General features: G+C 42.9%; 1 protein-coding gene across 3 annotated transcripts in view; it reads right to left on the reverse strand.

Annotated features, from left to right (window-relative positions):
• Nucleotides 1-455: 455 nt before the first annotated feature.
• LOC126997882 (condensin complex subunit 3-like) overlaps nt 456-13,646 on the reverse strand; it is a 155,972-nt gene continuing 142,781 nt past the window's right edge. For 2 of the 3 annotated variants that reach the window (XM_050859099.1, XM_050859098.1), the window contains exon 21: nt 456-1,928. In XM_050859099.1, the coding sequence (XP_050715056.1) occupies nt 1,364-1,928 (565 nt within the window). In that variant the 3' untranslated portion in view covers nt 456-1,363. The remainder of the gene's footprint in view (nt 1,929-13,646) is intronic. The other variant, XM_050859097.1, reaches the window with a different exon arrangement.

Below are 13,646 nucleotides of genomic sequence, written 5' to 3' on the forward strand. Positions count from 1 at the left end.
CATCTGTATTTCCTCCTCTTTCAAGAACAATGTATCAAGACACCTCTCCACCCAAAAATGACCTCTTTTGGCTACTCTTTACTTTTATCTTTTCTGGGATTGGCAAGTAGCATTTTTTTTTTTTTTCTTTTTGTACTCTTGTTGCCCTTGAGCAGTGTCCTTTGATGTAAAAAAAAAGTTTCAAGGGCATAGGAGACAGAGATGAACACCAAGGCCATGCACAGTTTAGCTTATACCCCCAAATTTCCTATGCTTATACAAAAGTTCTGATGTGCTTTGAACAAGGAAATTTTGAAGATGACTTTGGGTGACTGAAATCTCTTATGTAAAATAATAATTATTGCTGTACTTCATAACATTTAAAACACTAGTTTGAAGAATGCAGGAGTAATCTCATGTGTTAATTATATTTTACATAAGTTCAACACACTCTTGGGACACAGTTCCAGGACAATGGAGTCTGCCATTCTTCTTCTCTTGTAAACACCAGTGGAGCAAGCGAACACATTATTTCAAGGGAGTTCTTTTAATCTTCATGCATACACATGCGGTATCATAATGTAAAAAACATTTGGTCAACTATGCCTATTATCAAAGGTGAACAATATTTGCTTGGATCAAACAAAATTAAAATCTATTTTCAAAACTAAAAAGTAAATGAAAAACTAGCAATACATATGAATATTTCCCATAATATTCTCAAATACTAACAATACATATCAATATTTCCCATAATTTTCTCAAAACTCCCTAAGTGTCACTACAGCAAGAAACTGAAATTGAAATGCAACTTGTGTCAAAAATTTCTAGTTTCGGTTGTAATTTGTGGCTTGGAATGGCATGGCTGTAAGCTGAACTAGTTTGAACTTCTAATAATCGTCCTTACATCTAAATATAGGCTGGGGGCCAGAGTGGATAAAAACTAAGGAAAAAGTCTCTTATGGAAGAGGAAATTGCCACAGTAAACATTTGTGCATCTTCATGTCCAAACTTTAAAGCAATCTACAAACACAAAAGCCACTGACATTATGTAATATCTCCTACTTTGTTAGCAGAAAACTTTTAATGAACTAGAATATCAAGGTCATGTGCTTTATCATGTTTACAAACCATGCAACACATCTCAAGATATTCAAGTGAGACTTTGTATTCCCTTATTGCTCTAATGAACATAAAGATTTTAATAACTACTTTAGGAATTCTTATATATAGTTTTATAAATGATAAGAACTGAAGCATCAAGAAGAGTAGAAATATTTCAAATACATTACAAAAAAATAATAGAATATCAAGACAAATTTTATACCTTTCTTCAAGGTAAAATACCTACTGTTGAAGGATGACTTTTCCATCCCCAGGAAACTCAGTCATTTTTCCTATTCCTTGAAGATCTGCGAGTAGATCCTGAATCTTGAGATGACTGAGAGTTGGAGTTTGGTGACTTGGACTGGACAGATTTTCTTGTGGCTTCTGGAGTCTGATATCTCCGAGAAGACCTTGTACAAGGTACTTTTAGTGCTGCAGATGAGTTGTCTGTCGTTGTGTTGTGACTTGGAACAGAAGGAGATGAATTGGTGTTGCTGGTAGAGGGGCTGCTGGGGGTGAGGGTAGTGGTGACCCGTCCCCTGGACTTGCTGCGTGTGGCCCTTCTGACAGCAGAATCCGAGGTGCTCTCGTCAGATGATACTGGAGGGTTCGCTAAATTAACTGAGAGGTCCTTGCTTCTCTTTCGGCTAGAGCCTGGTGTCTTATTGATGGGCTTCTGCAAACTTTCGGACCTCCTAGAGTCAACAGTGGCACTACTGCTGCTGGAGCTGATGTGGAGTGGGTCGGGTAGGGACTTTGTCTTGCGTCTGGCTTTGGAGGACTGGCTGAAGTCACTGGAGTCTGATGTAGTCCCTTCAGCCAGCGTAAGCCTGCTGCTTCTCCTGTTGATGTGAAAATAATATTCTTAGAAATAAGAGCTGGTAATCATTATATAGACTTTTCTTGATTGTGGATGCTTAAAATTGACTATATCCGTCATAAGTCAATCAATCAGTGTGGGCTTATGCTGGGGGGTGCGTCACCTAGCCCACCCTAAAACACCAAGCCCAGAGGTCCCCCAGGCAAGTCTCCATGCAGGCCCCCTTCCCATCCCGAGTGCCTCCCGGCAGGATCTATTGACTTGCTCAAGCCATGAACTCCGTGGGGGTCCCCTTGACCTCCTTCACTTAGGATTGTCTCTTACAGAGACAACCCGATGAGCAGGATCAGCTTCTTGTGCCTGTATAGCCGAAGTTGGCGCTGATGGACTATGCAGGTAATATAATGTCGAACCAGTTTCACGGAGTAGTCGCCAGTTTGACACAGTCATTCTAGCGACATCCCATGATTTTGTGTAGACACTTATTACCAAAGGCAACAATCTGCCTCTCCAAGTCCCCATTTAGTATCCATGTCTCACAACCACAGAGTAAGACCAGGATCATAAGGGACTTGAAGATCCGGATCTTTGTCCTTCTGCACAGGTATCGACAACGCCATATACTCATGTTGAGCGAGTCTATAACACCATGGGTCAGGCCAATCCACCGTAAGACTTCCTGGTGAGACTCACTGTTGTTATGAACTACAGTAATCCCTCGTCTATCGCGGGAGTTAGGTTTCAGAACCCCCCGTGATAGGTGAAAATCCGCGTAGTAGCGAACTTATATTTTTTTATTATTTATATATATTTTGAGTCTTTATATACCCTCCCCACAGTCTTACAAATCTTTCCCACCCTCCTATTGACTTTTCCCCCACTCTTATAAACATTTCCTACGACGTTTCGTCATTACGAAGCAGTCCCGATAAATGGTTCTTGTTTCGACTTTCGACATTTGCTTTGTAAATACGAATTTCACGCAGAAATTAGTTTGTTGAGCGGGGCGTAAGAATACTCAGAGAAAGGACAATATGAGCATAGCTCACTTCCTTTATATCACAATTAGGTAAATATGGAAGGGGAAAGGAGGAGAGGGACAGAGTGAGTCATGAAAAAAATACCAATAGAGGATGTAAGAAGGGAGAACAGGGAAAAGGAGTGGAGGAAACAGGGAGAGAGAGAGGATGAAAACAAGAAGGAGAAGGGTGTGGGGAGGGAGGGACAGTGGGGAGTCAGGTCAGGTCCTGAGGGAGAGTCAGGTTCTGGTGACACATGCCATACAGCTGTTTGTTGTATGGGTGTGGTTGTGTGGTTTTCAAACAATGCAAATGGCGGCCGGGCTGGTTCACAGAGTAAAGGGTAAAGTTTTTAACTGGGTCAAGGCATGGCTTGGCAATAGGAAGCAAAGAGTGCAAATCAATGGTAAAAGATCTGACTGGGGATGTGTTACAAGTGGGGTCCCACAAGGTTCAGTGTTAGGTCCACTTTTGTTTATTATTTATATCAATGACTTAGATACAGCAATAATTAGTGATGTCAGTAAGTTTGCAGATGATACCAAGATCAGTAGAATAATTGAGTCAGATCAGGACGCTAGTATTCTCCAGGATGAACTAAACAGATTATATGACTGGGCGGATAAATGGGAGATGGAGTTCAATGTAGGGAAGTGCAGTATTCTGAGTGTAGGTAGGAACAACCCCTCACATAACTATTGCTTAACCCTTACACTGCCAAGCTGCCGTTCGTGCGTGCATCTCACACGCCACAAACCTTCCCGTCATCACCACACCCTCTTTTCATCCACATATTTATATTCTGTGAAGTTCCTGTACATGAAACTGTATTAAATTTTGTAGTACAATACCTATAGTTAGGCATATGAATCCAATTTACTTTATACCTTATGCACATGACAAACATATTTTCTGAAAAATAATAACAGCGATGTTTAGCCTAATTTATGTATGTTTCATATACATTATTTCCCTATGTAGGCTACTCCCTCCCCCAAAAAGGGTGCATATTTCATCATCAATACAGTACTTCATTGTTATGTTACATAATCAAACGTAATAATGGAGCACTGTAATTTTGAGGAGCGGCAATGTAGGATTTATTTCCTGTAAAAATTTTGTCTTCGGACCCAGCAGTTCCTTGCTGCGAGTGCGTTTGAATCTTTGGCAAAAGCCTATAAAATAGTATGTACACGTAAAACAAAATGTGTTCATGACGCAACAAATACTTATAATGTGTAAAGATAAACGTGTACCTTACAAAAAATTCAGCTGCTGAACGAAATGGAAAATAACGAAATTAATTATTTTTTTACCAGCTGAAACGCATACAAGCCTCGACGGTTACCAAGGAAACAAAATACCAATTGTCAACGACATAATTCATATATATATATATATATATATATATATATATATATATATATATATATATATATATATATATATATATATATATATATATATATATATATATACATATATATGTGTGTGTGTGTGTGTGTGTGTTATTCACGTAATAATGAGCTCAAAGGTCGCTCCCAGAGGATGGATCCACAATGATCTGCAAGGCTGTACGTGAATAACACACACACACACACACACACACACACATATATATATATATATATATATATATATATATATATATATATATATATATATATATATATATATATATATATATATATATATATGTGTGTGTGTGTGTGTGTGTGGGTGTGTCACACACACATCTCTCTCTCTCTCTCTCTCTCTCTCTCTCTCTCTCTCTCTCTCTCTCTCTCTCTCTCTCTCTATATATATATGTGTGTGTGTGTGTGTGTGTATGTGTGTGTTATTCACGTACGGGCTTGCAGATCATTGTGGATCCCTGTGAGCCACCATCCTCTGGGAGCGACCTTTGAGCTCATTATTTGACTGGTCTATGGATGGGGATGAAGCCAATACACACACTCACTCTCCGGGCTACGAGATCACAAATTTTCGATTTACATCCGGTATCAAATTATTGCCATGTGAAGTGGGGCTACACGTGAAACGAAACATGCCCAAGTTTTTCCGTCCAGCCAGGGAATCGAACCCGGGTTCTTTTACGTGTGTGTGTGTAAATCACCTCTTGGTCTGCTGCGGGTCTCTCTCGAGACAGCCAGCCGTTGCCCTACGGAAGAGCATAGGGCTCAGTGTGTGTGTGTGTGTGTGTGTGTGTGTGTGTGTTTACAACATAATATAGTAATTGTGTTTCCACCTTTTCGGATTACCTGAACTCTAATAATATTATCGTGTTCAGGAGAATTTTGTGTGTCAGCTGTTATTTCTTACTTCTTCAACGCCTTGGTAGTTCTGTAAAAATAATCCAAATGAAGTAAAGCTTGGTAAACAACATTCATAACAACCCCTTTGACCTAATTTTTATACTCGCCTTATGTTATTTATATTTGTGAATTTGAAATTTATTCATTACAGCTCCAATGCACTACCATCCTAAGTTTATTGATGAAAGAAAGAAGTAACTATTACGCGAGATAGGTGAACTACAGATAATACTGAAAACTTGAAGTGCGGAAAGTCCAGGGGATGGAAGGCGAGAAGGGACGCACTGAAGTTATCCTTCCACCTCGGAGTAGATTGCAAACGTACGTGTTGCCATACATAAGAGATGAAATTGCCGGGTCAGAGCTTATTCTGTGGAACATTTATTGGTACACAGCACAACAAACACATCGACCCCAGAAAAGTTGGAGCTATTTAGTGAAACATGTCATTGGGATCTGTTATGCAACTTCCTCACTAAATAGCTACAGACTTTTCTGGGGTCGATGTGTTTGTTGTGTATATGTTGCATTAAATGTTTGACAGAATAAGCTCTGACATGGCAATTTCATATCTTATGTACGACAACACGTTTGCAATCTATTTCGAGTTGAAGGAATAACTTACAGTGCGTCCCTTCTCGCCTTCCCTCCACGAGGCATCTTGGGAGAAGTTTCAGCTGCATACGAAGACAATGGATACGGATATATATATATATATATATATATATATATATATATATATATATATATATATATATATATATATATATATATATATATATATATATATATAAATATGTAAATAAATTATGCTGCCTAGTTTATTGTAATTGCTGTAGAATGATAAAATGTGCTTGTTTATAAGATCATATGACTAAAGGACAAAGTACATTCCTACTGGAGAGGTAATTCAAAATAATACAATATCCAATAGCCTAATCTCACTAATGCCGACATCATCAAAAGTAGCTTTATGTATAGTTGATTCTTTTACAGACTATCCATTACTGACAAGCATATAAGGTTTCGAATGATGAAGTTTAATTATTGAGGATGGTTACCTATGAAAAAATATACCGTAATAATTATTATAAACGCACAGTGATGGAACAAAATAAAGGGTGTGTGAAAAGCCACCCGGGTGGCTCATGGCAGTCTACTAGCCAAGCCACCCGGGCGGCTCCGGCACTGTAAGGGTTAAATGACACTCCCATAAGCAGGTCTGGATGCGAGAGGGATTTAGGGGTCTTAGTGAGCTCTGATCTCCGTCCAAGGGCACAATGCATTCAAGCTAGAAATCGAGCAAATGGGGTACTGGGATTTATTTCAAGAAGTGTAAGTAACAGAAGCGCTGAAGTCTTCCTCAAACTATATTTAGTATTAGTTAGACCTCATCTTGACTATGCAGTTCAGTTCTGGTCACCTTACTATAGAATGGATATCAAAATGTTAGAATCGGTGCAGAGGAGGATGACTAAGATAATTCAGGGGTTAAGAAACTTGCCATACGAGGAAAGACTCAAACAGTTAAAGTTGCATTCTCTAGAAAGGCAAAGGGTGCATGGAGACATGATCGAGGTTTATAAATGGATGAAGGGCTTTAATAAGGGGGATATTCATAAGGTTTTGTTGGTAAGAGAACAAGGTAGGACACGTAGTAATGGGTTTAAACTGGATAAATTAAGATTCAACAGGGACATAGGCAAAAACTGGTTTACTAACAGAGTGGTGGATGAGCGGAATAGGCTAAGCAGTCATGTGGTGAGTGCCAATACAATTGTCACATTCAAAAATAGATTAGATAAGTTCATGGACAGCGATGTTAGGTGGGGTTAGATTCACGGGAGCTTAGGTTCAAAGGAGCTGCCTCGTACAGGCCTACCAGCCTCTTGCAGACTTCTATGTTCTTATGTTCTGAGGGAGAGTCAGGTGAGGTCCTGAGGGGGCGTCAGGTCAGGGCTTCAGTCAGGACGTGACCTGACTCACTTCTGCCCCTCCCTCCCCACACCCTTCTCATTTCCCCTTCTGTGTGTGTGTGTGTGTGTGTGTGTGTGTGTGTGTGTGTGTGTGTGTGTGTGTGTGTGTGTGTATTTACCTAGTTGTTGTGTGTGTGTGTGTGTGTGTGTGTGTGTGTGTGTGTGTGTGTGTGTGTGTGTATTTACCTAGTTGTTGTTGTGTGTGTGTGTGTGTGTGTGTTTACCTAGTTGTAAACACACACACACACACACACACACACACAGGAGGGGAAATGAGAAGGGTGTGGTGAGGGAGTGGCAGAAGGGAGAGTCAGGTCAGGGCTTTGGTCAGGACATGACCTGACTCGCTTCTGCCCCTCCCTCCACACACCCTTCCCATTTCCCCTTCTATGTATTTATCTACCTAGTTGTATTTACCTAGTTGTGACATACAGGAAAAGAGCTACGCTCACGCTGTCCCATCTCTATATCCTCTCTTATCCAACTTTTCCTTAAAATCATGAATGTTTCTTGCACAAACCACCTCCTCCTCTGGTCTATTCCATAGCTCAATGCTTCTGTTTGGGAAGCTAAACTTTTTCACATCTCGCCTGCACATGGTCGCCCTCAACTTCTTTCTATGTCCTCTCGTTTCTTTCTCGCTCCACACACACAGGTCCTCTCTGTCCAGATTCTCCACCCCGCTCGCCACCCTGTACACCGCTATCAGGTCTCCTCTTTCTCTTCTTTCCAGGGTTGTGAGCCCCATGCTATTGAGTGTCTCCTCATACGTCCAATCCCTAAGTTCCGGTACCATCTTAGTTGCCACTCTCTGCACTCTTTCTAGCTTTCTTATGTTCTTCTTTTCGTGAGGAGACCAGACCACTGCTGCATACTCCAACCTTGGCCTTATCATTGTAACTATTATTTTCTTCATCATCTCTTCGTCCAAATACACAAATGCCGTCCTTATGTTCCTCAGCAAATTCATAGTTTGTCCCGTTATCCTGTTGATGTGTTTGTCCGGTGACATGTTCTCTGAGATAGTCACTCCCAAATCTTTTTCTTCCATTCCTCTGCATATTATCTCACTTCCCATCTTATAATCGTATTCACATCATCTACTGCTCCTACCAAACTCTATTTTTTTACATTTCCCAAGTTTTAACTCCATCTGCCATGTACCACTCCACTCCCTTATTTTATCCAGGTCCCTCTGCAATGCCTCACAGTCCTTCACATCATTCACTTATCTCAATAGCTTTGCATTATCTGCAAATAAACTCACATAGCTGGTCCCTCCGTCCACCATATCATTTATATAAACAGCAAACATTATTGGCGCAAGCACCATGTGTGTGTGTGTGTGTGTGTATTTACCTAGTTGTATTTAACTAGTTGTGACATACAGGAAAAGAGCTACGCTTGCGCTGTCCCGTCTCCATATCCGCTCTTGTCCAACTGTGTGTGTATGTGTGTTCATATACTCTAATGGGGAAGGAGAATGGGAGGAAGAGAGTGATAGAGTGAGAGATAAGGCTAAAGATAAGAGGGTGTGAGAAAGGAGGAAACAAGGGAAATGAGTGGAGGAAATGGGATGGGAAAAGAAGAGAGAGGGAGGGTCAGGTAAAGGTGAGGTAAAAAGGAGAAAGAAAAGGTGTGAGTGGGAGGGAAAGAGATTAAAAGAGAAAAAACTGGGAGGGAGGGGAGAGGAAAATAAGAAAGAAATGAGAAGGAAGGAGAAAAATACGGGGACAGAGAGGGAGAAGAAAGAAAGGAAGAGGGGGAGTAGTGAACCAGGGAAAAGCCTAACGGCACAATAGGCCGTGATGGAAAAATAAAAAACAGGTAGGTGATGTAAGTGCTTATTTAGGTGTGTTCCGACTTAAGCTGTTTTCATTTTTTAGGCTAGAAAATGCTTATTTTACTGCAAAGATATTTCAAATAATGAATATATAAAAATACCTAGAAACCGCAAAATCCCGCGATATAGTGAAAAATCTGCGATACAGCGAGACCGCAATAAGTGAACCGCAATATGGCGAGGGATTACTGTACACTACCAAGATACGTGAAGCTTTATGAGATCTCAATGTCCTCGCCACACACATGAACAGACTGTACTGTTTCATCTAGCAAGCCTCTAAACACCCAGGAGACCTGAAGTCCCAAGGGCTTTTCTTCCTTGTGCAGTGCCTCGAGAGCCATCACCAAAACCTCCAGAGACTCCTACAGGATTACTGCATCATCAACAAAAACAAGGTCAGTGACCCTGATATTGCCAATGGATGCTCCGCAATGACTCTGGTCCACAATTCTGTCCAGTACCCAGTCCTTACAATTGTTGAAAAGCGATGGACATGGACTCACTCCCTCATGCCTCACTCCCACATTCACGGGAAAGAAGCTGGACAAGCCCCCCCCCACACACTTCACCGCACTTTCTGTCTCAGAATACAGGCCAGTCAGCAAACCAATAGTCCTCGCAGGAATTCCATGGAGTCGCAGAAGATCTAGAGTGCCTCACGATGCACTAAGGTAAACGCCCTCTTGAGATCGACATAGGCTGCAAGCATCCCGTCGAAACTCACATCGGAGCTCCACCAGTACGCGAATCGCTAGGATACGGTCAGTTGTTGACTTACCAGGTGTGAACCCAGACTGTTCAGGTCTCTGCATCTTCAGCAATTGACTAAATTTGCATCAGCAATAGGTGGGCAAGCACCTTGCCTGGCACACTGAGCAGTGTAATACCATGGTAGTTGTTGCAGTCCTGTCGGTCCCCTTTCCCTTTCCAGATGGGGACGACCAGTCCCTTCCTGTCGGGAGGAATGGTACCAGACTGCCATATGGCAGTCAAGACAGCATGCAACCTATGGATCATGGCCTCACCTCCAGCTTTGAGTACCTCTGCACTGATGTTACAAGTGCCAGGTGTCTTTCCACCCCTTAACTTTGCCACAGCCTCTCTATCCTCACCCAGAGAAGGCGGGCTTTCGTCGATGGGTGGATCAGCATCCTCCACCTGCAACCCAACAACTGGAAGCTGCCCATATGGAGGGGCCGCCATGCACAGCTGCTCTAAGTACTCAGCCCAACGAGCCCTCTACCCATTTGGATAGTGCTCGCCTGAGAGGGAGACTTGGAGTGGAGTTTCTTCCAGGCTCAGTAAGCAGGTCGGAGGTCATTCGCATTTAATGGCCCTCGACTTCCTCAGCGAGACCCCTGACATACCTTTCTTTGTCTCTTCTCAGGAGAGCTCTAGTCCTACGTGACAGAGCCCTGTATTGATCCTGATTCCCAGCTTGTCTGGCAGTGCAACTCTCCTCAATATTCTCCAGTGTATCCAGCTAGGCAAATCCACTCCTAGATCTCAGGCACTTTCCAATGCACTCCTTGGCAGCTTGAAGAGTCTTACATTTGAAGGTATCTCACAGTTCTACAGGGTCCTCCAGGGTGCTGAGCACATCAAACCGTTCGAGACTGTCACTGCATACTCCTGAGCACATGCCAGGTCCTTCAGCCTCTCGAGATGGAACACAGCCAAGCCAAGCACAATAAACCACTATGCATGTCTTTCACAGATCAATAAAAAAAGCTTGACTCAGTTAAATTTCAACAGTCATGTAGACACACAAGAGGCAGTGCATAGATGAACCGGACATATTGGAAGATACATAAGGAAACTGCACACACTATGAAACTTCATAAGAAAAGCTAGTTACACTCAATCTTTAATTTAATGGAGTTTGGATTCAGACTCCATCCCCTACTGAACAATGGACTGGACCACTCAAAGAGTTGGTTTCTTGAAAAATTTCTGCAAGGTGGCTGTGTGGTGATGCAGCATTTCTGTCAAAACACACGACTTGCAGTACAAGTCTACTATACGCTACTGAACCCACAACATATAAACACCTGTCCCTCCTTACTGGTGGGGGTTAGGGGACATGGACCCCAATGAATAGTGAATTTACCCCCCCCTCCCCCCTAAACACACACACAGACATGAAAAAAAAAGCAAGTTTACATAAATTGTACCTATTAAATAATTTTCTTTACCTGAAATCAGCATAGAATATCAAAATTGGCATTTTTCATCAGTTATTCGTACTTTAAACTGGCGTAATTTATGTAAGCTTTTTACAAATATGCATTCATTAAAATCTCACTTGACTGTTGGGTCCCCACCATGAAGTCTCTGCCCTTTTCTTTTGCAACTTCAGGTGCTGAAGTATATCATGCCATGCTAATTACTCGATAAGAATATGAAATGGGTACAAATACTGGATTATAACTGCAAGCAACTGTTCAGCTAAAAATAAACATAACAAATAGGTCCTGTCAGAAGGAGGGCAGACAAGTAATGTTACTGTGTCACATAGCCAGTACTGTTAGTAGCCCTACCGCCAGTACTGTTAGTAACCCTACCACCAGTACTGTTAGTAGCCCTACCGCCAGTACTGTTAGTAACCCTACCGCCAGTACTGTTAGTAGCCCTACCGCCAGTACTGTTAGTAACCCTACCACCAGTACTGTTAGTAACCCTACCACCAGTACTGTTAGTAGCCCTACCGCCAGTACTGTTAGTAACCCTACCACCAGTACTGTTAGTAGCCCTACCGCCAGTACTGTTAGTAACCCTACCGCCAGTACTGTTAGTAACCCTACCACCAGTACTGTTAGTAGCCCTACCGCCAGTAGTTAGTAACCCTACCACCAGTACTGTTAGTAGCCCTACCGCCAGTACTGTTAGTAACCCTACCGCCAGTACTGTTAGTAACCCTACCGCCAGCACTGTTAGTAACCCTACCGCCAGCACTGTTAGTAACCCTACCGCCAGTACTGTTAGTAGCCCTACCGCCAGTACTGTTAGTAGCCCTACCGCCAGTACTGTTAGTAACCCTACAGCCAGTACTGTTAGTAACCCTACTGCCAGCACTGTTAGTAACCCTACCGCCAGTACTGTTAGTAACCCTACCGCCAGTACTGTTAGTAACCCTACCGCCAGTACTGTTAGTAGCCCTACCACCAGTACTGTTAGTAGCCCTACCGCCAGTAGTTAGTAACCCTACCGCCAGTACTGTTAGTAACCCTACCGCCAGCACTGTTAGTAACCCTACCGCCAGTACTGTTAGTAACCCTACCGCCAGTACTGTTAGTAACCCTACCGCCAGTACTGTTAGTAGCCCTACCGCCAGTACTGTTAGTAACCCTACCGCCAGTACTGTTAGTAACCCTACAGCCAGTACTGTTAGTAACCCTACAGCCAGTACTGTTAGTAACCCTACCGCCAGTACTGTTAGTAGCCCTACCGCCAGTACTGTTAGTAACCCTACAGCCAGTACTGTTAGTAACCCTACCGCCAGTACTGTTAGTAGCCCTACCGCCAGTACTGTTAGTAACCCTACAGCCAGTACTGTTAGTAACCCTACAGCCAGTACTGTTAGTAGCCCTACCGCCAGTACTGTTAGTAACCCTACCGCCAGTACTGTTAGTAACCCTACAGCCAGTACTGTTAGTAGCCCTACCGCCAGTACTGTTAGTAACCCTACAGCCAGTACTGTTAGTAACCCTACCGCCAGTACTGTTAGTAACCCTACCGCCAGTACTGTTAGTAACCCTACCGCCAGTACTGTTAGTAACCCTACAGCCAGTACTGTTAGTAACCCTACCGCCAGTACTGTTAGTAACCCTACAGCCAGTACTGTTAGTAACCCTACCGCCAGTACTGTTAGTAACCCTACCGCCAGTACTGTTAGTAACCCTACCGCCAGTACTGTTAGTAACCCTACCGCCAGTACTGTTAGTAACCCTACCGCCAGTACTGTTAGTAACCCTACAGCCAGTACTGTTAGTAACCCTACGCCAGTACTGTTAGTAACCCCTCCAGCCAGTACTGTTAGTAACCCTACCGCCAGTACTGTTAGTAACCCTACCGCCAGTACTGTTAGTAACCCTACAGCCAGTACTGTTAGTAGCCCTACCGCCAGTACTGTTAGTAACCCTACAGCCAGTACTGTTAGTAACCCTACCGCCAGTACTGTTAGTAACCCTACCGCCAGTACTGTTAGTAACCCTACCGCCAGTACTGTTAGTAACCCTACCGCCAGTACTGTTAGTAACCCTACAGCCAGTACTGTTAGTAACCCTACAGCCAGTACTGTTAGTAACCCTACCGCCAGTACTGTTAGTAACCCTACCGCCAGTACTGTTAGTAACCCTACCGCCAGTACTGTTAGTAGCCCTACCGCCAGTACTGTTAGTAACCCTACCGCCAGTACTGTTAGTAACCCTACCGCCAGTACTGTTAGTAGCCCTACCGCCAGTACTGTTAGTAACCCTACCGCCAGCACTGTTAGTAACCCTACCGCCAGTACTGTTAGTAGCCCTACCGCCAGTACTGTTAGTAACCCTACCGCCAGTACTGTTAGTAACCCTACCGCCAGTA

Source organism: Eriocheir sinensis, chromosome 13 (genome assembly GCF_024679095.1).
Source record: "Eriocheir sinensis breed Jianghai 21 chromosome 13, ASM2467909v1, whole genome shotgun sequence".
NCBI lineage: Eukaryota > Metazoa > Arthropoda > Malacostraca > Decapoda > Varunidae > Eriocheir > Eriocheir sinensis.